Here is a 25,714-nt window from a genome sequence, read left to right as displayed (position 1 = left end):
ATTGATTTCCTTCTCAAGTAAAAATGGGAACACTGGGGAGTCTTTCAAAGCTGACAATGGGAAATGATGTAAAATAGCAAAAATTCTGCTAGCCCTGCCCTTCATCTCCCTGTTTCTTCCACGGTAACTTAGATGATGCTGACCATAATAGCAATTAACATTGAGTAAGTGCTTCCATGATGTGTCAGATACCCCCTGCCCCCTTTTTTATCCTTTTTTCTTTTTCTTTCTTTTTTTTTTTTTTTGAGATGGAGTCTTGCTCTGTTGCCCAGGCTGGAGTGTAGTGGCATGATCTTGGCTTACTGCAACCTCTGTCTCCTGAGTTCAAGCGATTCAACATTAATTAACTAATTGTTTTCACACAGCCCTACCTGATGAGGTACGCTCTTGGAGGATGAAGAAACTGAGGCATGAATGAGCTTTGGTGACTGTTGACCACTCTGATCTTAATGGGACTAGGGATTTCCTGGAAATCTTTGAGGTTAAGCAAAGACTCTATGTTTTTTGGAAAAATTTCCATACGTTGCATTTGAGCCCTTCCCACCCTTTCAGCTTTACTGGGTTTTTGCTCTGGTATTTCCAGCTCCTTCCTCCTGCCATGGGGCCTCTGTAGGACATGTTTGGTTGCTGGTATGTGAATATTTATAGTTCTAGCATTGGCTTTTTCTTTAAAGCAAAACCTAAAACTTAAAAAAATAACTGAAATTTCAAGAAGAGCTTTCTGGTATACTTTCACACTGTTTAACAGGACTGTGATGTGCTGTGGTGAGCTGCTGGAAACCAGCTGGAGTTTGGCGTTCAGGCCATGGGTCCTCTGGAGCATCTCTCACTGTGATCCCTGTGTGGACATCTTCCGTGCCTGGCGACATGCTGCCCTTTCACTAGGGCCTGTTTATGAAGAGCTCTACAGCTGTGCTTCCCCCCGTCACCCCTCGCACTTCCTACGGTAGCTGTTTTTATTAAAATGCTTTAAAAATAGGGATCTAGAAGTGCTACCATGGTGAAAGAACTGCCTTTAGGGCAGGAGAAACCGACCATTTCAGCGAAATGTCCTGTTATTGTCACCGACCAACCTGAAAGCAGTAGGGGAGAAGGGCGTGCATGCCTAAGGTGGCCGTGGCATGGCAGTTGCAGGCAGCGGGGCAGGAGGCAGCACAGTGGGTCAAGACCAGTCTTCAGCTGGAGTAGGACTGCCTGACTTTGAATCCTAGTTCTACCAGCTGGGTGACCTTGAGCTTCTTTGCCCTGCTATTTTCCCATATGTAAATGGAGATAATCAGAGGGTTGATGTGAGGATTCAATGTAGCCGTGGTCTGTAAGTGTAAGTCGTTATTAATAGCATACATCCAAACTTTCACCGTGCAGCTGCCTCATACTGTACGTGTCTCTGTTGGCAGGAAGCCTGATGAGTGATGAAAATTCCACACCCAAGTCTGTACCTCTCCCGAGAGATGCCTCTGTTTGCTTCACTTCCTGAAGGTACTGTGGCTCCCATCGTCCCACCACAAAGGGCTGTCAATGAGATGACCGTCATCTCATTCTGCTGCCCTCAGCCTGAACGTGTGCATGTCTACAAACACAGCTTCTTTGGGTTTATTTATAGAGCTAGCGCTTCCAGGCATGGGCCTCCAGCTTCCCATGTAAAGGTGAAAACTGCAATCCTTACACTTGAGCCAGACACAGATAACTTGCTGGGAACCACCCAACTGACAGGGACTTCTCTCACTCCCTGCATTGACCACCAGGGGAAGGCTGAGTTTAATAGAGACTCAGACGAGAAGATTTAAATAAATAAGCTGTATTATCTGTACAAAAAATATAAATACAGTTTTGTGTTTTAGAGGAGAAAGTGCCTCCTTCCACATTAGCCAGCAGCCTTCAGAGTCTTGTGGTGCTGCTGAGTTGTAATTCACAGAACAAACATTAAATGTACATTCATCTCATGCAAGGAGCACTCTGTTTCCCACCCAAACCTAGGCTCTGCCAGCTCACTGAGACCCACTGCCAGCTGCTCCAACCCAACAGGGAGCTGGAGGCTGCTTGCTGTTAGGAAATGTAAATAGTGACCACTGATTTTTAGTCGCTATTGAACTAGAAATAATTAACCACATTAGTAGTAGTATGGAATTTGTCTTCATCATTTCATGAACTATTGTGCCACAAATAAATCCCCTTTTACTGCCAAAGCATCCCATATTAGTTTTTACAAAACATCCTTTACACAGTGAATGGATCCAGAGTTAAACACCAGGTTCTATTAAAAAATAGGAAAAAATAGAATCACTACCAAGTTTACAGGAACACAACTGCAGAAAGTTAATAAAGTCCCCCCAAGAGTTTTCTGGATGACAATGTACAATTATTAATATTACACCTTTTAATACAAGAAATCCTAATATTCACAAAAGATATACAGACATAGAAAACATTCTCTTTTATTTTAAACAGACATGACACTGATTTTTAGTAACATGATTTCTTAGAGCCTATTTTTGTGGTGAGGAAGAAAGAGACCCAACTTAACTGTCCACAGCTCACTGGGGTTGGGGGGAACACAGATTAATACTGTCTTCCCCTCAAATTTTACTTCCAGGCTGGCTGGAAAATGCAGCCCTAATGTCAAGCCCCGGGGTGAATGGCATTTCATGAGGGGAGGCTTATCTGAGGGTAAGTGACTCTGGCCACCCTTGGTCCTAAACTGAGGCCACTAGTCGGGAAGGAGGCAAAAATTACTTGGCCAAAGCTGCTCGGCTTAATGAGTATTTTGCCAAGGAGTCCCAGAGTGTTCATTTTGCTGCTTGACTTTGCTCCAGCTGCCTCACCACAGCTGAGGAGGTGGCTGCAGTGTATGAGCTGCTTTGCCAGGGTGCTGCCTCCCCTGCCCTGCCTTGCTAGATAAATACTTCACGCAGCAGGTCTCACTGTGCTGTGGGAAGGCCTGCAGACCCCAGGGTGGTAGATGGGAGAGGGAGGGCGTATTGCAGGCATTCATAAACTCACCATCCCACCCCGGTCCCTGGCCAGCTGTGGAATGAAGAGGCTGCTACAACCTGAAAGCCTGGCAGATACCCTCTGGCAAAGTAATTAGTTAATGGGTTGATGTTGACAAATTGAGCCTTGTCCCTGGCCCTTTAGTGGAGCAGCAAAAGTCCTAGAAGGCAGAAAGCCTGGCCCATTCATGCTTAAAATGGCCCTGGCCCACAGCAGCAGTTAGTGCAGGGCTGGGGGACTCCTAATTTAGATAAACAGGTGCCAGTGTGGCCTTACTGCATGGCCAGATGCGCCTCTCGCTGGCTTTGCCGCAGCAGCACAGGCAGGGCGTTGACTCTGATAGCCTGGGGAGTGGGGACTCCTATGCGGCGCGGTGCTCTGTCGTGGCCAACAGGGCTCAGAGCATGCGTGCAGGCATGGGATCAGAGCCTCTCTGTGAGCCTCATGCAGCCTGGACACCTCTGCTCACCTGTTTGCTCCTGTCCCTTCCCTCCCCTCCCTTATTTATTTCTGCAACATTGTGAGCCTTAAGCCTGCTCTGATTGATTCCTTTTTTACCTCTCCCTATCAGTGATTTGAGTTCTCTCTCTGCACCCCACTACCCGAACAACTGAGTTCTGGGCTAGTTTCTGCCTCTGCGTGGTGTCCCCTTCCTGTCCTCATTTGTCCTAACCATGACTAAAGGGACAGATGGAGAAAGAGGAGACAAAGGAGTGCATACTCCTGCATTTCTGATAGTGCGCTTCTAGGAAAGACACAGGTGTTTGTCCAATGTTTGCATCATCAGGCTACAAACATCTGGATCCCTGCTGTCCCCAGGGGCTGTTTCTGCCTTTTCCTGGGTCTGAGACCCAGGTTTGGGAGGGAGGAAGCTCTTCAAGGGAGCTCCCGCTGTCTGCCTGGCCTGCTCTGCAACCTCCTTTAGACATCTGTCCTCTCCTCTCCCAACATCCTGTCCTCCAGCTAATTGAAAGAGAAAACATGTGGACATCCTCATGCTTGAGGGTGGAGGAGGTTGGAAGGGTGTGTGTGGGGTGGGGAGGGGAAATAAATAAATAAAATGAAGAAAGCTTAGGTTCTGTCCAAGGTGGTTGCGTGAGTCCTTCGTGTGGCCAGGGTGGAGTTCTTCCCCCTGCCCTGTCTTCATGCTTTGCCGCAAGTTCCACAGCAGCGAGATTTAAACTGGCTGAGTTGGCAGAGTTTCAGCTGTTTCACCTTCTCACAGTACCTGGTGGTGTCTCTGCACTCCACTGGGAAAGGAGGACAGGGTAGGGAAAAGGGACAGAAAAGAGATGTGAAACGGAGGCTAAGAAATTCAGCCACTGTGATGTGCAGCCAGGTGTTTCAGCCGCTAGGGTACATCCTGGGGTCTGGCTGGGCCGCTCTTCTCCAGCCTCACTCTAACAGAGCTCAGCCGCCTGCTCCCCAAGGCTGCCAGCAGTGGCGGTGGCACCAGCCTGCGGCAGTCTGGCTGAATGATGGGGCCCCTCTCTGGGCTGTCTGCTGCTTTTCTGTAGCTCTCTCTACTTCCTGAAGGTGCCTGTTCTCTCCCTGTCCTAGGAGATCGTCTCACCTCCTAGGCAAACTTGCCTTTTCCCATGGGTTCTAGCATTTTAAGTAAATGACTCTCCTCCTCAAGATGGTTCCCAGGACTGCATTCTGCCCCACTTTGCAGGACGGTGTAAGCGAGGCTTACGTTGGATGCCCCCATCCCCAGGCACTTGGACCCATTTCCTCTGTTAAGCTTTATTAATTTGACGTGCCCTCCACTCCCTCCCTCCTTCTGCCCACCATGCCTTAAGCACAGCCCCAGGTCATTCTGGTTCAGTACTGGCACAGACTAGATGGTCTTATATACTGTGCTGACTTGGTTTGGTAAGTCTTAACTGAATGCGTTGAATACTGGTTCTCTCTGAGCACGCTGAGGCACTGACACAAGCATGGGTTAGCACTACCCCAGAGTGCAGGCATCATCCACCCCCGAAGGAAGTGGGCCATTGGCCTCCATGGCATCTGCCTTAGTGTTGGGAACTTCTCATTGAGGCCCGGTTTGGGAGGAAACTGCATGGCTACATTAGGTTTTTACTTTCTATGCCTTCTTTCTGATGGGTAAGTACCTCCAATTTGGGTACAGAGAAAGAAAAAAAAAAATAGACTCCTTCCCAACTGGAATACAAATGACGGTATGGGGATGAGGAGGAGGGAGTGAAGTCAGTATCAAATCCCAAGGCTGGGGGCTCCTGGAAAGTTCTAGTGGATGCCCGTGGGGCTAGGAGGGAGGCGGCCAGCAGGTCTATGTTGGATGAGAAGCTGTGATGGGCGCAGAGCTGGCTGGCTGCGCGGGAGGCACTCTGTGCTCCTTCAGTGTTAACAGTGCTTTCTGTTTAGCAGTCTGGCCCCTGAGAGTTGTTGCTTAGTCAACGCCTGTGGCCACCAGCCAGACCGATAGCAGGGGAGCTGGAGGCTGATTTCCTCCAGGACTTGGTCAACAGCACCTGACTTTCTCAGGGCCAGGATGGAGATCGTGGAAGCCCTTGGGGCACATCCTGCCATGCCTATACACACATTTCTGCACACACCCATGCACCCCACTGAAAATGCTCAACTCTACCACCAGCTCACAATCCCTGGAGAAACTGACCCCATGCCCTACGCTGAGGGTCGGTCCCAGGGACCGCTGTCTGCACCAGATGCCCTGTGGGGGATTTGCAGAAGGTTATTTGGGGTTGGAACATACTGTTTTCACATGGGGTGATGTTGCAGCGCTGCCAGTTGGCGGGCCGGGGCCCCCAGGAGCACAGGTGCTCAGGCACTGCCTTGTTGGTGCGGGCATGCACACACTCCACACGCCGGGACTGGAAGCCGTAGTTGCCGCAGGTAGCTGTGCACAGGGTCCACAGGCTGACCCTCCAGTGGACGCTGCAGGCCTCGGACCAGCAGTTTTGGGTGCTCACGGGCCTGCAGGAGGATTGGGGCAGGGTTAAGATTTGCTTCTATGGGGGCTAAATCTGGGGCAGATGTGAAAACAGTGCTACAAACCCAGAAATGTCAGTCCATTCCTCAAGTACTTCCAGCGTTACCAGACCTGGGTTCTGACCTGTGTTATTAAATGGCCATATGACCTCAAGAAGGCTATTTCTTCCTACTGAGCCTCCATCTGCTCTTCTCTGTAATGAATATGGATCTTACTGCATGACTCAAGAATGAGCTCTCCCCAGTGTGCAGACTGGCAGAGGCTGGGCTCGGAGGTGGGGGTGGTGAGCCCCTGTTCCTCAGGGGGACATCTATAAGGAAGTGTTACAGGGATGGGGCCTGGAGAGGAATGGTAGGTTGAGACTCAGGAGCAAGGCCACTCAGCCTAGCCTAACTTCTAGTGGGAGGTCAACAAGAGTGAGGGGCAGGAGTCCTTGACACTTGGTGGCCGCTGTGTAGACCTCACTTCCTGACCACCCTGGGGCTAGTGCGGGTCTCTCAAGGTATGAGGCCTCTCTCAGAAGAATAACACCTTTGCACTCTTCATCCCTAAGAGAGAAAAGCCCAGCCTAGCCCATTAGGTAAGCACAAGACCAACACTGAGTCATCTGCCTCTGGGGAGGCCAGTGCCTTGGGGTGAATGGAGGTGAGAGGGCAGGGCCTGGGACTGTGGAAAGCAGAGGAGAAACATTTGCTCACCGCCATCTTTCCATGCTGTTGACACGGGTCTGGGGAAAGGAGGTTCAGGGCTTTCTCTTACCTTGGAAGGGCGCTGCACTGCTCTGATGGTAAGGCGATGCCATCCCGTGTCTGGCAGAAGACTTGTCTGTGTTGCACAGCTAGGTGAGGCCCGATGCAAGGCCCACTGCACTGGAAAGCAGAAAAAGGTAACACACAAGACATTAGTCAAATCAAGGGTGGAGGCCACAATGCTTGGGCTGCATGGGATGCAAGATCCTTGTGTAGGTGTTGTTGGAGGCTCTCAGATCATTCGTCTTTCCCCTCTTTGGGCTAACTAAAAGATATTCACTGATAATGTTTTCTTTATGGGATAGTTAGCTTTCCTGTGGTGTGTGGGCATTCTGCCAGCAAATGGCTAATGGTAGCGTAGAATCAGTAAGACAAAGTCAAGCCCCTCTCAGATTAACCACGTAAATGGTATTTTGGCATAATATGCTAGGAATGTGGCGGTAGACTTTAGAACTGAAGACCCCTAAATAGCTCCACCCCTTCAGTGCAGAGAGGGTAGTCTGGTTTATTGTTTTCTTGCTAAAGTCATCCAAATAACCAACTCCATCCTTTCTTCCCCTGGCTTCATTTTCTGCAGGTCAAACCTGGGATGATTGAACAGAGAGCAGACTTAGGTATGCAGAGTCCCGCCTCGTATTCTCTTGCTATGTGCTCATGGAGATTGTTAAACTTTGCCCAGAGTTGGTGGCGCTTGACCCTATCACAGTAAATACACCTAGCAACAGTGGTCTGTAAAATACAAAAGCAGCAGGCCTTTAGCCAACATCTGCTATTTTAGTAGGACAAGAGGACAGCCATCTCACGGAGGTCACTTTAGAACAAAGGCTCTTAACTTGGGGGTCTTTGGATCCCTAGGGTTCCACTGGGGGTGGTGCTGGGGTGTTAATCCTTAACAGTATAAGCACAAGTTTTGTGTTTATTGACTTTTTTCTAGAAAGAGGTTCCCTCTAGCTTTCATCAAGTACTCAATGGGATATGTGACCTCAAAGGTTAAGAACCACTGAAAGAGCAGGATTCAAGGTAAAAGTAGCTCTCCTGGGCCAGACAGCTGTGCCCAAGGCCAGTTATGGCCAATCTGGGCTCTGAAGGGCCCAGTTTGACACTATTATTCACAAATACATGGGGGAGTTGAGGTAAATGTAAAGAAAAAGCCCCCTTAACACCAATAACTGGGTTTGTTTTTTAATTATAAAATACACATAATAAAATGTACCTTTTTTTTTTTTTTTTTTTTTTTTTTTTTTTTGGCAGGGTCTCTTTCTGTTGCCCAGGCTGGAGTGTGGTGGCGCAATTTCAGCTCACTGTAACCTCTGCCTCTCAGATTTAAGCGATTATCCTGTCTCAGCCTCCCGAGTAGCTGGGACTGCAGGAGTGTGCCACCACACCTAGCTAATTCTTCTATTTTTAGTAGAGATGGGGTTTTGCCGTGTCGGTCAGGTTGGTCTTGAACTCTTGGCCTCAGGCCACCTGCCTTGGCCTCCTAAAGTGCTGGGATTACAGGGGTAAGCCACTGTACCAGGCTAAAACGTAACATTTTATTGTGACATACAGAAAACCGTTAAATAGCCAGGTGTGGTGGTCCATGCCAGTAGTCCCAGCTATGCAGAAGGCTGAGGCAGGAGTATTGCTTGAGCCCAGGAATTTGAGGCAATAGTGCACCATGATAACGCCTGTGAACAGCTGCTGCACTCCAGCCTGACATAGGGAGACTCTGTCTCTAGTTTAAAAAAAAAAAGTGATTAAAACATGAAGTACATCTCAGTGAGTTATAAAGTGAGTATAGTTGACCTTCAAACAATATAGGTTTGAACCACTTATACATGTTTTTTTTTTTTTTTTCAACCCAAGGTCTTGGATGTGAATCCCATGTATATGGAGGGCTGAATTTTTGTATATGCAGGTTCTGTGAGATTGACTGCTCCTGACACCATTCACCTGTGGAGACCCAGGGACAACTGTATAGAAGCAAAGCTAGCTGCATGGATGTCCCTACACCCTCAGAAAAAAACTAGTTGGTTTGATGCTCTACAACTTTGACATTCATTAAACTTTTTGAACAAGCAGCCCCACATTTTCATTTTGCCCTGGGCCCCACAAATTATGTAGCTAGTACTGTATACATATGAAGAAATAAAACATGTCAGTAACTCAGAGACCTACTCTGTGCCTACTCTATTTCCTCTTTGCCACATGTAACCACTGAGACTTAACTTTTAAAATAGTTTAGTTTATGCCCGTTCTTGAAATTTACATAAATGAATCATATTTCATGTTTGTTTTGAATCTGGTGTTTTCTTACTATATATTATGTATGTAACTGAAGTTTGTTCATTTTTATTGATATATAGCACTTTATTTCATGAACATACTATGATTTAATTTTCCATTCTACTTTTGATTAACACTTGTTTTCTTTTTTCTTGTTTTGTTTTGAGACAGAGTCTTGGAGTGCAGTGGTGTGATCTCTGCTCATTGCAACCTCCACCTCCCGGATTCAAGCAATTCCTGACTCTCAGCCACCCAAGTAGCTGGGACTACAGGCACCCACCACTATAACTGGCTAATTTTGGTATTCTTAGTAGAAACAGGGTTTTGCCATGGTCGACTAGGCTGGTCTCAACTCCTGACTTCAAGTGGTCCACTTGCTTCAGACTCCCAAAGTGTTGAGATTACAGGTATCAGTCACCCTGCCCAGCCAATCCTTTTTATTTCTGTAAGACTGGTAGTAATGTCTCCATTTTCATTACAGATTTTAGGATTTTGAGTCTTCTCTCTTTTTTGCTTTACCAGTATAGCTAGAAGTCTGTCTATTTTGGTCAATCTTTTTGAAGAATTTAATTTGGTTTTGCTGAGTTTTCTTTACTATTCTCTAATTTTTATTATCCTCTTCCTTCTGCTAGCTTTAGGTTTTGTTTATTTTCTGTAAATTTTTAATATGTAAAGTTGTTGATTAGAAGTCTTTTTTTTAATGTTATCTTTTAGCACTTTTTTTCACTATGCTCCATACATTTTGTTATATTGTGGTTTTGTTTGCATTTGTTATAAGGTATTTTCTAATTTTCCTTGTCATTTCTTTTCTGGCTGATATGCTGCTGTTTGTGTCTTGATTTCCACATATTTGTGAATTTTCCAATTTTCTTTTTGCTGTTGACTTCTAGTTTCCTTCACTGTGGTTGGAAAAGATATTCTGTATAAATTTATTCTTATAAAATGTAGTAAGCATTTTTTTTGAAGTCTTCCTACATTTATTGGCATTGAAATAGAACATGGATTGAGCATAAACCCCTCCAAAAACAATTTTTAAAAAACCCAAAAAGTACACAAAAAAACCCTGAGTACAAAATCTAACCTTTCTCCCCAGCCTCCCTAAGGGTAAGTTACTGACCTTAAGGCAGCTATTAATAGATTGCCCCACAATTCCAGGTTTGAATTTAGCCAATATAGGGCATATCACCAAGTGAGTGTCAATATAATTCACAGCAATGCACACAAGACTCCACAAGGTCAGGCACAGAGTGGGGGTGGTGGGCAGGGGGAATTGAGGGAGGCTCTAAGCTAGGGGCACTGCGTGGTGGGACAGGATGGCCCCCTGGGGACTGAACCCTGGGGAGAAGACAAACAGGAATAATAAAAACAAATAACAAGTACTTTAAGAATGGATTGTATGACCTATAGTGACAGATGACATCACTAATACTGAAAGCTTCTTATATTAATATTTTTGGCAAAATGTCATTTTGTAATATAATATATGCTTTCCAGGTATGGGGGTGGTAAAGGAATGAGGCCAAAATGATCCTGCCCCAAGACTAATATCTTCTAATGGTGTATTAGCAAAGAAGGCAGAAATCATTATTTAGATATCACTGGAATACATAATACTGTAGAAAGTAGAAGAGCACACATGAGACAGAGAAGGAGGTGGATGCTCCTGGGTTGAGAGCAAGGGATGGGGTGTGGAAGGGACTAGGCCAGAATCCCCAGCAGCTCTCTGGTTTACACCTCCAAGAGGCAGAACTTCTGGTGTCAAGACCTGGGTTAGAGGTTTGTCAAACAGAGGCAGGGCCCAGTCACCACTTTGGAGGGGAGTGACGAGAAAGGGATTTGGGAGACTTGAGAGGGTTGAGTAAACTGGGATCAGGGGCACAGGTTTCTCTCACTATACTCAGCTGCTTCCACTCAGTCCCTAGTTGAGCCTACTGGCATCAAGGTCTAGATGCCAAGGCCAGAATGGCTGTGGAGCTGGAGCAGGAGCTGTGGCCCAAGTAGCTCTGAGAGGGGAAGTGACCTAAAACCCCTGGCAGGGAAAATAATGAAGCCAGGTGTGAACATATCCTCTCTTTTCACAAGAGTCCTGATGGGGCTGGCTGGGCTTTTGGGTACTTATCCCTACTGTTCTAGCTGGAGAGGATTTAGGTACTGAAGCTGGGAGGGGCAGATCCCACAAAGTGACCACAGATCTGGAATAGTAAGTAAGGGGTAGCTCTGCCCATAGAGTTCATGTTAGACAGGCCTATACTCCTGTAAGAAATTGGGGTAGGATCTTCTACTCAGCCTTGCCAGAATAGAATGGCCAATATCCTTCTAGTATGTTTCATGAAGCCTCTTGAAGGCACCATTTACCCCATCCACCCTGGGGAGAAACTGAGTCCCTAAAGTCAATGGCAAGACTTACTGAGGCTGAGTTTTTAACAGGCCCAATCTGGGAGGTAGAAACAAAAGACTGGCATAACATAGTCTTTTTTGGATGTTTTTTCATATGCATTTGAGAAAAACAAGTGTTCTGTACGTCTGTTACTCCAACTGGTTTATAGTATTGCTCCATTACTCTGTTTCTTTACTGATCTTTTGTTTAGTTGTCCTATCTGTTGTTGAAAGTGGGTTTCTGCAGTTTCCATTATAGAACTAATTATTTCTCTCTTCAATTCTGTCAGTGTTTCATTAATGTGCTTTGGGGCTCTGATGTTTGGTGCATGCATGTTTATAACTGTTATATGTTCTTGGTATATTGACTTTTTTGTCATTATATAGTCTATGTTGTTTGATTTAGTATAGCTACCTCAGCTTTTGGTTTTTATTTACATGGAATATCTTTTTCCATTCCTTCACTTTCAATCTATTTTTTTCTTTAGATTTCAAGCAAGTCTTTTGTAGACAGCACAGAGTTGAATTATGCCTTTTTTCTTTTTAACATCTACTAGGCCAATATATGCCTTTGGGGGTTTAATTTCTTTAAAGTAATTACTGATAGGGAAGAACCTACTTTTGCCATTTTATTATTTGTTTTTATGCACATTAGAGCTTCCCCCCCCATCATTCCCTCCACTTATGTTGTCTTTTGTGATTAGTTGCTTTTTTGTAGTGACAAATTTTGTTCCTTTCTCATTTTCCTTTGACTATTTATATATCTTTTCTTTGTTGTTAACATGGGGATTGAATATCGTATCTCAAAGTTCTAACAATCTAATTAGAATTGATATCAATTTCATACAAAACTCTACATGCATACATCTGTTTCCCATCCCTATTTTACATTATTGGTGTGAAAATTTTATCTATATGCTGTATATCCACTAACAGATTTATAATTTTTATGCATTTCTTTTAAATCTTACAGAAAATAAAAAGTGGAACTATGAAAAAAAACCTGGTTTTAATATGTGCCCAACTATTTATCTTTATTGGAGAGTATATGTTCATGTGGCTTGGAGTTAACAAACTCCCTAGCTTTTATCTTGGAATGTCATAATTTCCCCCTCACTTTTGAAGGACACTTTAGCCAGATAATTCATGGTTGATAGTTTTTTCTTTCTGCATTTTATAATTTTTTTTCTTAGTTTATAAAAAAAACTATTTGGCTTATGGTTCTACAGGCAATACAAGAAGCATGGTGCCAGCAACTGCTTCTGGCGAGGCCTTAAGAAGCTTACAATCATGGAGGAAGGCAAGAGGAACTGATGTGTCACATGGTGAGAGAGGGGAGGGAGGCACTAGACTTTTTTTTGGGCTATTCTTACATTTTTACATTACCAAGTCTTTGATATTTCTTTCTTTTTCTTTTTTCTTTTTTTTTTCAAGTTCTGGGGTACATTTGCAGGATGTGCAGGTTTGTGACATAGGTAAGCGTGTGGTTTGCAGCACAGACCATCCCATCACCTAGGTATTAAGCCCAGCATCTTTTAGCTATTTGTCTTGATGCTCTCCCTCCCTCTGCCCCCAACAGGCCTGAGTATGTGTTGTTTCCCCTAATGTGTCCATGTGTTCTTACCTCCCACTTACAAGTGGAAATACACAGTGTTTGGTTTAATGTTCCTGGGTTAGTTTGCTGAAGGTAACAGGTTTCAGCTCTATCCATGTCCTTGCAAAGGACATGATCTTGTTCCTTTCTATGGCTGCATAATATTATGGTTGCATGGTTTACATGTACCACATTTTCTTTATTCTGTCTATCCTTGATGGGCTTTTGGGTTGATTCCATGCCTTTGCTATTGTGAATAGTGCTGCAGTAAATATACATGTGCATGTGTATGTATATAAATCATTCATAGCAGAATGATTTATATTCCTTTGGGAATATACCCAGTAATGGGACTGCTGGGTCAAATGATATTTCTGCCTCTAGATCTTTGAGGAATTAGCACACTGTCTTCCACAATGGTTGAACTAATTTATATCCCAGCAACAGTGTAAAAGCATTCCTTTTTCTCTGCAAACTTGCCAGCATCTCTTCTTCATAATCGCCATTCTGATAGGCATGAGATATTATCTCATTGTGGTTTTGATTTGCATTTCTCTAATGATCAGTGATGTTGAGCTTTTTTTTTTCATTGATTGTGGGCCACATGAATGTCTTCTTTGGGGAACTGTCTGTTCATGTCCTTTGCCCACTTTTTAATAGGGTTGTATTTTTCTTGTAAATTTAAGTTCCTTGTAGACTCTGGATATTAGACCTTTGTTGGATGGATAGATGGCAAAAGTTTTCTCCCATTTTGTAGGTTGTTTGTTCACTGTGATGATAGTTTCTTTTGCTGTGCAGAAACTCTTTAATTAGAACCCATTTGTCAATTTTTGCTTTTGTTGCAATTGCTTTTGACATCTACGTCATGAAATCTTTGCCTGTGCCTAGGTTCTAAATGATATTGCCTAGAATTTTCTTCTAGGGTTTTTAGAGTTTGGGGTTTTACATTTAAGTCTTTAATTCATGTTGAGTTAATTTTTGTATAAGGTATACAGAAGGGATCCAGTATCAGTTTTTTGCATACAGCAAGCCATTTATCCCAGCACCATTTATTAAATAGGGAGTCCTTTCTCCGTTGCTTGTTTTTGTCAGGTTTGTCAAAGATCAGACGGTTGTAGGTACGTGGTCTTATTTCTGAGTTCTCTGTTTCATTAGTCTGTATGTCTATTATTATGCCAGGACCATACAGTTTTAGTTACTGTAATATAGTTTGAAGTCAGGTAGCATGATGCCTCCCCAACTTTGTTCTTTTTGCTTATGATTGTCTTGGCTATTCAGGCTCTTTTTTTGTTCCACAGGAATTTTAAAGTAGTTTTTTCTAATTCTGTGACAAATGTCAATGGTAGTTTAATAAGAATAGCATTGAATCTATAAACTCCTTCCAGCAGTATGGCCATTTTCATGATATTGATTCTTCCTATCCATGAACATGCAATGTTTCTCCAATTGTTTGTGTCCTCTCCAATTTCCCTGAGTAGTGGTTTGTAGTTCTCCTTGAAGAGGTCCCTCACTTCCTTGTTAGCTGTATTCCTAGGTATTTTATTCTCTTCATAGCAATTGTGAATGGGAGTTTATGATTTGGCTCTTGGCTTGCCTGTTCTTGGTGTACAGGAATGCCAACAATTTTTGCACATTAATTTTGTATGCTGGGACTTTGCTGAAGTTGCTTATTGGCTTAAGAAGCTTTTGGACTGAGATGATGGAGTTTTATAGATAAAGGGTCATGTCATCTGCAAACAAAGATAATCTGACTTCCTCTCTTCCTATTTGAATATGCTTTATTTCTTTCTCTTTCCTGATTGCCCTGGCCATAACTTCCAATGCTGTATTGAATAAGATGGTGAAAGAGGGCATCCTTGTCTTGTGCTGGTTTTCAAGGGGAATGCTTTCAACATTTCCCATTTAGTAAAATACTGTCAATTTGTCATATGTGGCTCTGATTATTTTGAGGTATGTTCCTTCTATACATACATTTGAGAGTCTTTAACATGAAGGGATATTGAATTTTATCAGAAGCCTTTCCTGTGTCTATTGAGATAATTGTGTTTTTTGTCTTTAGTTCTTTTTATGTGATGAATGGCATTTATTGATGTCTACATGCTGAACCAACCTTGCATCCCAGGGATTAAGCTAACTTGATCATGGTGGATAAGATTTGGATGGATCTTCCAACAACTTGTTTCTGTTCTCCCTGTCTCTTTCAAGTACCCCAATCAGTCATAGGTTTGGTCTTTTTACATAGTCCCATATTTCTCAGATGTCTTGTTTGTTCCTTTTTATTTTTTTTTCTATTCTTATCTGCCTGTCTTATTTCAGAAAAATAGTCTTCAAGCTCTGAGTTTCTTTCTTCTGTTTGGTCTGTTCTGCTGCTGATACTTACGACTACATTGTGACTTTCTCATGTTGTGTTTTTCAGCTCCATCAGGTCATTAGGCTCCTCCTCTAAACTGGCTATTCTGGTTACCAGCTCCTCTATTGCTTTATCGTGATTCTTGGCTTCTTTGCATTGGGTTACAACACGCTCCTTTAGCTCAGTGAAGTTTGTTATTACCCACCTTTTGGAGCTTATTTATTTCTGTCAATTCAACCATCTCAGCCTCAGCCGAGTTCTGTGTCCTTGCTGGAGAAGTGTTGTGTGCATGTGGAGGAGAAGAGGCACTCTGACTTTGAGTTTTCAGCGTCTTTGTTGATTCTTTCTTGTCCTTTGATCTTTGAGGTTGCTGCCCTATGAATGGAGATTTTGTGGGGTCTTTGTTGTTGATGTTGTTATTACTGCTTTCTGTTTGTCAGGCCACTCTTCTGTAGGGCTGCTGAGGTGTAGCTCTAGGCCCTAGTTGCCTGGGTTTTCCCCTTACCTGGAGGTATCACCAGTGAAGTCTCCAAAACAGCAAAGATGACAGCCTGTCCTCTCCTCTGGGAGCTCCATCCCAGATGAGTACTGACTTGTTGCTGGCCCAGATACTCCTATAGGAGGTGTCTGGAGACCCCTGTTGGGAGGTCTCACCCAGTAAGGAGGGATGGGATCAGGAACCCACTTAATCAGTTTTTTTGGTAGATCAGCTGTGCTGTGTTGGGGAGAACACTTCCTTGCCCAGACTGCCTGGACAGGCTGAGCCAACTGAACTGCAGAGACTGTGACTGCCCCTCCCCAAAGGAGCTCTGTCCCAGGAAGAGATCAGAGATTTGTCTATATAACCCTAGCTGGAGTTGCTGAAATTCCTTCAGGGAGGCCCCACCAACTAACATGGGACAGATCAGGGTCCCACTTAAAGTAGCAGTCTGGCCACAAGCTGGCACAGCAGCTGTGCTGGGTTTGTTTGGACTTCTCCTCAGCTGGGCTGCCTGGATTCACTGAAGCTAGCAGGCTACAACAGCTGAGTTAACCTAACCACAGAAATGGTGGCCACCCCTCCCCCTGGGAACTCATCTGTCTCAGGAAGTCTCTAGCCTGCTACATGGGCCAGCGGGAATTCCAGGCCTGTGAGTCTTAACTTGTGAGGTGCTGTGGAAGTGGGGCCTGCAGAATGATGCTGCTTGGCTGCCAGGAGTCCTAGGGATGGAGTCTGAAAAACTCCTGGGTTTCTGTGTGAGCCTGAGTGACTGCTTTGCTGGGACTCTGCACAGCTGTGTGTCTTGATTACATTGGCTCACTAGGGGATCTCCTGATCCATGGGTTACAAAGATCCACAGGAGAAGGGTGGTTTCCTGGGTGGGGTCACACAATCACTTACCACTTCCCTTGGCTGGGGATCAAGGTTCCTTTGGCTCCATGCTGCTCGCAGGCGGGACAGTGCCTACCCAGCTTTTCTTCATTCTCCATGGGTCAAGTGATTGCCTAGTCAGTCCCAATGAGAGAACCTGGATATTTCAGATGAAGGTTCCAAATTCACTCACCATTTTCATTCCTCCTTGTGAGAGCTGTGGACTGTAGCTGCTTCTAATCAGCCATTTTGGCCCCTCCCCTTCTTTCTGCACTTTATATAATTCCACTGCCTTCTGTCCTGCAAGGTTTCTGCTAAGAAACCAGTTTATAATATTACTGAGAATTTCTTGCATACAATGAGTTGCTTTTCTTGCTGCTTTCAGGATTTCCTTTGTTTCTTATTTAAGATTTAATGTGTCTTAGTGTGGGTCCTTTTGGATTTTTCAACTTGGAGTTTGTTTAGCTTCTTGGATTTGTAGATTCACGTATTCATCAAATTTGGAAAGATTTTGGTCATTATTTCTGCAAATCTTTAAACTCTTTTCTCTCTTCTTCTGAGACTCTCACAATATATACATGTTGGTCCACTTTAAAGTGTCTCACAAATATTTTAGGCTCTGTTTATTTTCTTCACTGTTTTTCTTCTCAGACTCAATAATTTTGATTGGCCTATCTTCAGGTTTGAAGATTCTTTGTGCTGCCTGCAAAATCTGGTGTTGAATCCTGCCAGTAAATTTTTCAATTCAGTTAGTTATAGTATTTTCAGCCCCCAAATTTCTGTTGGAGTCCTTTTTATAATTTGTCCTTTGTTTGCCTTTAGTTCTATAATCATATTTAAGACAGTTGTTTTAAAGTATTTGTCTTTTATGTTCAATGCCTGTTTACTTTCTTCCTTTAAATGGCCCATATTTTTGCATTTCTTTGTAAGGCTTGTGATTTTATTATTGAAAATCGGGCATTTGAAAAGCAGCCATCTCTCCTAGTCTCTGTAGACTGGCTCTGGGATGGGGCAGTCCATCACTGATTAGCTGGGTATACTCTGAGCATAGTAATCAGTCTGAGGTGAAAATGTAAGGTCTTCTCAGATCTTTTATGTGGTTGGTATGGGCCTTCTCCATATACATAGCTGCTTTTGAGTGTCTAGAGGGTCAGTTTTATGGCTCCACCCACAATCTCTTTTCCCAGGTGTCTGCAGGTCTGTAGTCCTTGTGCAGATTTCACAAGTAGTGACTGTCACCTTGTCAAGATCGAAACCATGCCACATGGGGCAGTGGGTCAAGGATGAATGAAAATACCAGGAAATTTCCTATCATTTTAAAGATGGCTTTTTCTTTATTGGCTGTTTGCTTGGTTGCTGTGGGACTTGGGCTGTTTTCCAGAGCACTTACAAGGTTAGTTTAGCCAGGTTCCAGTTTTCTTGATGCTTACATAAAGGAACATGGACTTGGAGTTTCCTAATCTGCCATTTTGCTGATGTCCCTTGACTACACAGGGAGTTCTTGAAGGATTAATGTGTCCCTGGAATTACTTCCTTCTTCCACTCTTCTTTGTACCTAAATCTATTGCTGGTTTAATTTCGGTGCCTACTTTCATGCTGAAACTGCCATTCACAAAGTTACCAGTGACTGCCTCAGTCAAGTTCAGACCTGCACTGTGTGTACAAAATAGGCCAATGCTTATTTTGGATCTTGTTTATTCTGCTGGATGTATTTTGATACTATTAATTTCCTTCCTTCTGGATAAAGCTCCTCCACTGGTCTCTGAATTTTCCTACTCAATAGGTTCATCTTTTTCCCTCTTCTTCCCACAGTTTAATCAGTGTTGTGTTACCCTGGGTTCTGTCCTGTGCCTTTTCTTAATTTGAACCTTTCCCTCTCTCTGGGTGATATCATCTATGATTCTTAGCCACCACTTGTATACTAATGACTTTTGAATTGATAGTGTTTAGTACAGCTCTCTTTTAAGTTCCACACCTATGTGTGCAACTACCTAATGAATATCTCTACTTAGATACCTCATACTAACCATGTCCCAGACAATTCCAGGTAGCACCAATCCATCCTCTTTTTTTCTGTATTCCTGTCTAGTTGTTCAATTCAGAACCTCCAGCTAAATTTTGACTTCATCCCTGATATCCAGTGGATCATGAAAACCATGTGAATCACACTTACAAAGAGGAAATGGATTTCTCTCCATTGGCACTGCTCAATACCTTAATTCTGGTCACTATAATTGCTCACCTAGATTAGGCTTCTCTTTCTTTAGTCCTTTTACTTTACTGCAAAGAACACACCACACCCCACCCCCCCCAACCCCACCTTTTTTTTCCCCTTTAAGACAGGGTTTTACTCTGTCACTCAGGCTGGAGTAGTGAAAGTGGTATGATCACAGCTCACTACAGCCTTGACCTCTCAAGTGATCCTTCCACCTCAGCCTCCTGATTAGCTGAGACTACTGGCATGAGCCATTGTGCCTGGCCAGACAGTAATCTTAAAAGTCTAACTCTGTGCCACTCCTTAAAAAATCTTTGTAGTTGCACTTATAGTAAAATCCAAATTTTTTGTGCAGCATAGAAGATCTTTTTATGATCTTGCACCTGCTTTCCAGGCCACATTTCTATCCTGTCACCTCATTCTCCTGCAAATGTTGTGGGCTGCATTTCCCTTCCATTCTCCACACATGCTTATATGGGACACATTCTCCACCTAAGACAGGTGTCCCATAAATGTATGTTGGATTAAAAGAAGAAAGTTGAATTATTATAGGAAGTCAGATTGTTGGAGCTAAGAAGGTGGTCTTAGTTTTACTTGGACTAAAATCAGCATGGTTTTCACAGACTTCATGAAGGTAGGTAGAAGAAAAAACATTTGCATAACACTATTCCAAAAGGATTTTTATTTTTTTTTGGTTAGGAAGTATCATTTTCATTCTCACAGGAGTGGAATGTGGAAGCCTGAGGAGCATCTACAGTTTGAAGCACAGTATCAACAATGTTACCAGCAGAAAAACATCAACAGCATGGTAAGATGAAGCATTGGCCTGTAATTGATAATGCCTCAAGCCTTACTACTCTTTCAAGGGTAACCCTTGGGCTAGCAGCATTGACGTTACCAGAAGTTTTGAGAAATTCAGCATCCCAAGTTCTAGCTCAGACTTACCATGTTAGCCTTTGCATCTTTAATAAGATTCCCAGGTGATTCACATTAAACCTGGAACTATACTGGCCTCAAGGGTTTTAGAAAAAAGGAGGGTGAATTTTTTGAGGGGAAGGAATGGAGAAAGGGATAAAGGCCTGTATATTTTTCTCTGTTAGTACACATAATCACTGCTGCACTATATGCACCCCCATTGAGTGACCTTGATGACACAGTGCAGAAACATCTCTCGTGTGTAGCCAGACCAGTTTACTATTGTAATTTTACAAACTGCCAATAAGCCTCGGGTGCCTGGAAGCAGAGCTGTCTTGAGATGAATGTGAGCTATGAGAAGTGGGCTTTTCCAGGTAAGGGAAAGATGATATTCCCCCAGGCACGGGGGTAATGGGGGCTCATGACTCTTTGATTGTGAAGCACGTACATTATGTCACTGGAAATAAGGAGGGGTAATTAGAGGCTCCAGAAAGGAGTCTCCAGTGAGGCATGTTGATTGGCCAGCAGTGAGCAGTAGCCTTGACTTACCTGGGACAGAAATGGCTTATGAGTTGGAACATGAATTCTATGGCCAAAAACATTTGATTTTCATTAAGATGGCCACAGCGTGTTAATAGAAAATCACAAGTAATTGTTCTCCAAAGAACACACCTGGAGGTGGGAGTGGAGGACGTGAATGTAATCATGTATAGATGGCCAATTGCAAAACGTTTTGACTTGTTAACTGCCTAAAAACATTTAATCACATGGGTTCACAGAATTGCACAAAGAATTAAAATCCTGCTGCTCTGGGGTGTCTCAACTGGCCAACCAACAAAAGCTCTGCCTGGCCCATCAGAACGTGAAAGGAGGTGGCGGCAGCGATAGCATTTTACTTCCTACTGTGGCAGGGTCCACACCTTTAGACTCGGCTTTCAAATAACAACCTCCCTGGCTCCTCACCTGGCCCCAGCTGGAGAAGGCCCACTCCACACACAGCTGCTGGTTACAGGCCTGGGTATCCACAGGCCGCTTGGCGAGCTGGGTGCACATGTCATTGGACACAGGGGTGGAGATCCCAGAGGCTTTCAGCTTCTGACAGGTCACCCGGCGGGTCTGGACACCTCCCCCACAGCTCCGGGTACAGGCAGACCACGAGGTCACCATCCACCTGGGGAAAGGAAGTATCAGGAGAGTTCTAAAGGGTCAGGCCGTGGGGAAAAGAGACCCCCCCACATCCCTGCTTTTGCCACTGATTTGGGGCCAAGGTTCTTTTCACAGTATTTACTTGGAAAGGCAGGCGGAAAAAACCAAGTCCTCCAAAAGATACCTGTGTCACATCCCTAGTGCCTGTGAATGTTCTCTTACTTGGCAAAGTTCTTTGCAGACATAATTATGGATTATCTGGCTGGGCCCTAAATGCCTGCCGTAACAAGTGTTATTACGGAGAAAAGCAGAGGGAGATTACATACAGAGAAGAGGAGGAGACAATGTGGCCCTGAAGGCTGAAGTTGGACTTAGGTGGCCACAAGCCAAGGAACACCTAGGGCCACCAGAAGCGGGTTCTCTCCTAGAACATTTGGAGGTGGTGTGACCCTCCTGCTACCTTGATTTTGGACTTGCAGCCTTCAACATGGTAAGAGAATAAATTTGTTTTTTTTTGGAACTGCAGTGTTGGTACCTCCTAAAGGAGATCCAAGCATGTGACAGAGGAGGGACAGTTTTTCTAGGGAAATCAGATCCAAATTTGTGCCACCTCTTGACCCAGAAAGCCTTCTGGGCCTCACTGAGGTCAAGGTTGTGTCTAGTGGTGCTCAGCGTGCTTCCCACCGTACACTTTGGTCAGTCCCTCAGAAACATGTGAAGTTCCTCCCACCTCTCTGCAGCAGTCTATACGTCTTCCACCTACCTCTCAGAGGGCTGCCTATGTGGTAGGAATAGTTGTTCTCTGAATGTTAGGTTCCAAAATTGAGACTGACAGACGGAATTTTCTCACAAAGCCAGCCTGTAAACCGCGAACATCCTTGGTCCATAAAGAACCATGCAGGGCTTCTCATTGCATTTGTGCGCCCTGTGATAATTCTCAGAAAGGAGGAGACAGCTTGGGGGAATTGCAAGACTTGTTGCTCATGGCATCTAGAACAAAAAAATCCCACTCTCTGGTTTTAGTGATAGAGAAAAGTTATCTAACGAAATGGTTAAAACAGGCACCTGGGTCACAGCAGGGTTACCTGGTTCTGTTCAAAGAGACAAGCAGGGTGACATTAGTTCACATGCAAAGAAGGATACTAAGTGTTCAAAACGCCTGGCAGGAAAACGGGTCAAAGGTGAACCTAGGGCTACTTCCTAGCCAAGTGGCACCACATCTGGCTTTCAGGAGAGGCATGCAGCAGGAAAGGGGAGCAAATTCCTCCTAAATCTGGATCTGTGACTCATTTAGTTTTGTGGCAACTTCCCTGCTCTTTTGCCTTGTAGACGGATGACTGCATGCAGATTTCCAACCCACAGGAGCAGAGCCACTTAGGAAGCAGGCAAGAGGTGTTTAAAAACTCCTGGGGCCATTGAAACCCAAGAAAACAGAGCCATTATTATTTCATTTGCAGAAGTAAATTAAGCTGATTGACTCTGACCATCACCAAATCAAGTCAAAAAGTTCCTGGCATGTCAAAGATCTCTTCTTCAATTTGCACAGCTTGGCAAGGGCAGTTTTCAAGCCCCTTATATCCCTGGTGAATGTCAGGCCTGCATTTCAATCGACTTTTATTTCCAAATATACGTTTCAGCAGTTTTTCAGGAGCTGAGGTGGGGGCTTTGAGAAAGGAGAGGACCAGGCTATGTTACAGTTCAGGAAGGGTATAAAAGGACATTAATCATTCCTGTGGAAACCTTCCCGTCAGCAAGTCAAACTGCTGATATTAATGAGCATGTTTCATATTTCATTGAGTCTCTCCTGGTTTCAGCTGCTCTTTACGACTCAGCTGGCAAAACAGAAAGCAGTTGCCTCAGTACTGTATAAAAGTCCTACAGATAGGGAGTAAAGGGGCATTGAGGGCCGAGCCAAGTCTCCCCCAGGCTCTGAGCACCACACCAGTGCCAACTCCAAGCCCATCTACTATCCATTTAAGTACTGCTGAGACTGGGGTGCACAGTGGAACTCGTAGCCTCTGGAAGCATCAGCAAGTATGAGGCTACTGTCAGAAACAGATTTATTCCAATTTGAGTGAGATGCAGGCCTTTGTAGAAAAGAAGAAGAAGAAGAAAAGATTTTCTCAACTAAACTGGAGTACTGATTAGCACAGGTATTTAAGGTTAGACTTGGAGGACAGGCCAAGCCCAGTAATCGCTGTTTCCTCAGCCCTTCAATTGAAAAGACAAGACATTCTTTTCTACGAACAATTCAGAGTCAGTTGACTGCTGTAGGATGGGGGGTGGTCTTTGGCTTGCAGGCCCTGGGATGCTCTTGCTCCCTGAACAGACCCCACTGGGCACTTGGGAAGCCTGAATGGCCATTAGTGGGGCTATTTTCAGCATGGCAGAGAGGCCTGACAAGCTTATGTCTACAGGAAGAACAGCTCCTTGGCTGGCATCTCTCCTTGCACAGTGCTACTCAAGGCCTGGCCACTGACTTTGCTAAAATTGAGGGCCCATCATAGGTGGGGAGGTCTGAGCCAGCGTCTGCCACACTCACCGAGAAGGGCAGTCTCTCCGATTGCACGCGACGGGCTGCACCACAGGCCGAACCTTCCCTGCGCAGTGGGCAGGGTTGACCTCCGTGCTGTTGAGCAGGCACCTCAAGCGGGGCTGCTGGACCCCCCGGTTACCACAGGAGGCAGAACATGTTGCTAGTCTGTCCACAGACCACCAGTAATCTGTCACGGCAGGAGAAGCAGAATAGAAGAGAAGATAGCATCATTGCCCACTCTCTGAATTCCTTCTGAGCAGGGCAGGGAGAGGGTGGAAGGGGTGGATTTGTGGGCTGAGGGAGAAGAGCTATTATGAGTGAGGCCCTGATCCTCAACGGGCACCATTCCTGAACTATTTGGGCAAGTCACGTGGTCTCTAGGGGCCTTAGCCATGAAATGAGTGCAGCGACCCTCAACTCACCAAGTTACTGTGGGGACAGTAAATAATGAAAGCAAAGTAGTGCAGTGCCTGGCATACAGAGTACTTACTTAATGCCATAGATCATCTTATTTTTAAAGATATTTGCTAATACATTATTTTTTTTTTCTCACTGGTTCACCAGAAAGTGACTTTGTTTTCTACAAAGAGATACAAATATAGCAAAATACTAAGCCATCACATTTAAAAGTGCAAATTTGAGCTGGACTTTGCAAATGGTACCAAAAAAACCCAGCCTATCCAGAGAGTGCCTATTTATATGAGACAATGACGTTAGTAAGAAAGCTAGTTGAGCTGGGGGTCTGGGAGTCGCTGATAGGAAAGCTGTTAAAAATAAATAGAGGTGGTAAATTTTGAGTGCTTATTTGCAAAGTTGTGTATTACAAGTCTTGCAAATAGGCCCTGGCTTCTGGTTTTCTGCAGACGATAGCTGGCTGGCAAGAAAAGGGAACATTTGTTTTCCTGTCTGAAAAACCAAATGGTGAGGGGGGATATTTAAGAAGTAAACTTATCTGCTTAGAAAAATTTCCCTCCTTTCTCCATCCTCTTGTGCCATACTGGCAGAAAACTCTGTCCCTTCCCACTGAATCCTTCCTTTTGGAATCACACATAGGCCACAGGTGGAACCAGCCTATGGAAAACTCCAAAAAGCCTCACACAGTTTTCATTAAAATGCCACTTTCCCCTCTTTCCCACTGTTTTGGCCTCATTTACAACCTTTCTTGGTGCAGTGAAGGCCAGGCTCCGCCCAAAAGCTTTCTGACCTGCCTGTTTTTCAAGAAGGTTCATGCATGAACCACGCGGGCTTCTCAGTCTGTTCTTTGCCAGAGTCAAAGGAAAGGTGCCTGGAAAGCCCTCAGCGTACGACTAAAGCTGAAGACTCTTCAGAATGATAGCAGGTACTGGCATCAGCCCTGTCTCTCTAGGCAGGGGGCAGTAACCAAACAGGCTACCCGGTGTGTGTGTGTGTGTGTGTGAGATCTGTACTTGTGAAATCAGCATAAAGGAATCACATCTGACTTTGATATAGAGTGGTGTTTCCATAGTCCTGAGCTACAGCAACATTATAAGAAGGGCCTATGTATGAAGTCTGCACTGGCTTTTCCAGGTTCTGCTCGGATGGGGCATGATGGCTCTTCTCAAGGGCCATGTTGGCAGAAGTTGAGTCTTAATGTATGGAAACATGGTGCAGCTTCGGTTTTCATGCCCTGGGCACCACTGGAGATCAGAAATTACTTTGTTCTATAGATAATTAGATTCCTAAGTGGGCTTTCTTGTTCAAGAAATAAGTGTGCAAAGCTTGCAGGGTTTCTTACCTTGGATCACTAAAGATGCCTTCTGCATAAGCACCCCTGCCTCATTCTGAGCAAGGCAGCTGAATTCTCCTTGAGACCCACTACTAAGGTTTGCAACTTGAAGGATCTGTCCAGCTGCCAAGATGTGATATGTCAATCCTGTGGCAGTGACAATTGGCTGACCAGCATGAAACCAGGTGATATTAGGGACAGGGTGACCTTTGATGGGGCAGCCTAGAAGGAAAGGAAAAGAGAAGAAACCCTTGGTAAAGCCATAAGGAACACATTCTTGGTGCATTGTTTTACCGTCTTTCTGGGTCTAGAAATTGTACACACATTGTGCCCTTGTCCATGGCATTTTTATTATATTTGTCATTTCTGAGCAATGGAGATGTTTTAGCTTGGCATTGTAGGCGCTGGAGGGAGTATCCTGGTCTGCAGGTTGTGTAGACCGTGAGAAAAGTGCAGTATCTGAGCCAGAGTGCTAGAGTGTCCGGAAACATCCCTAATGGCG

General features: G+C 44.5%; 1 protein-coding gene across 4 annotated transcripts in view; it reads right to left on the bottom strand.

The window, feature by feature from the left end:
• Positions 1-1,782: 1,782 nt before the first annotated feature.
• Positions 1,783-25,714, bottom strand: part of ADAMTSL1 (ADAMTS like 1) — a 982,413-nt gene continuing 958,481 nt past the window's right edge. For all 4 annotated transcript variants that reach the window (XM_074394894.1, XM_074394896.1, XM_074394895.1 and 1 more), the window contains 6 exons: positions 25,222-25,434; positions 23,472-23,652; positions 20,747-20,954; positions 6,725-6,834; positions 5,729-5,949; positions 1,783-4,241 (listed from right to left, as the gene is read on the bottom strand). In XM_074394894.1, coding sequence (XP_074250995.1) covers positions 4,135-4,241; positions 5,729-5,949; positions 6,725-6,834; positions 20,747-20,954; positions 23,472-23,652; positions 25,222-25,434 — 1,040 coding nt within the window. In that variant the 3' untranslated portion in view covers positions 1,783-4,134. The remainder of the gene's footprint in view (positions 4,242-5,728; positions 5,950-6,724; positions 6,835-20,746; positions 20,955-23,471; positions 23,653-25,221; positions 25,435-25,714) is intronic.

This window comes from Saimiri boliviensis, chromosome 2 (genome assembly GCF_048565385.1).
Source record: "Saimiri boliviensis isolate mSaiBol1 chromosome 2, mSaiBol1.pri, whole genome shotgun sequence".
NCBI classification, from domain to species: Eukaryota; Metazoa; Chordata; class Mammalia; order Primates; family Cebidae; genus Saimiri; species Saimiri boliviensis.
This window is presented reverse-complemented; position numbering and strand designations above follow the sequence as displayed.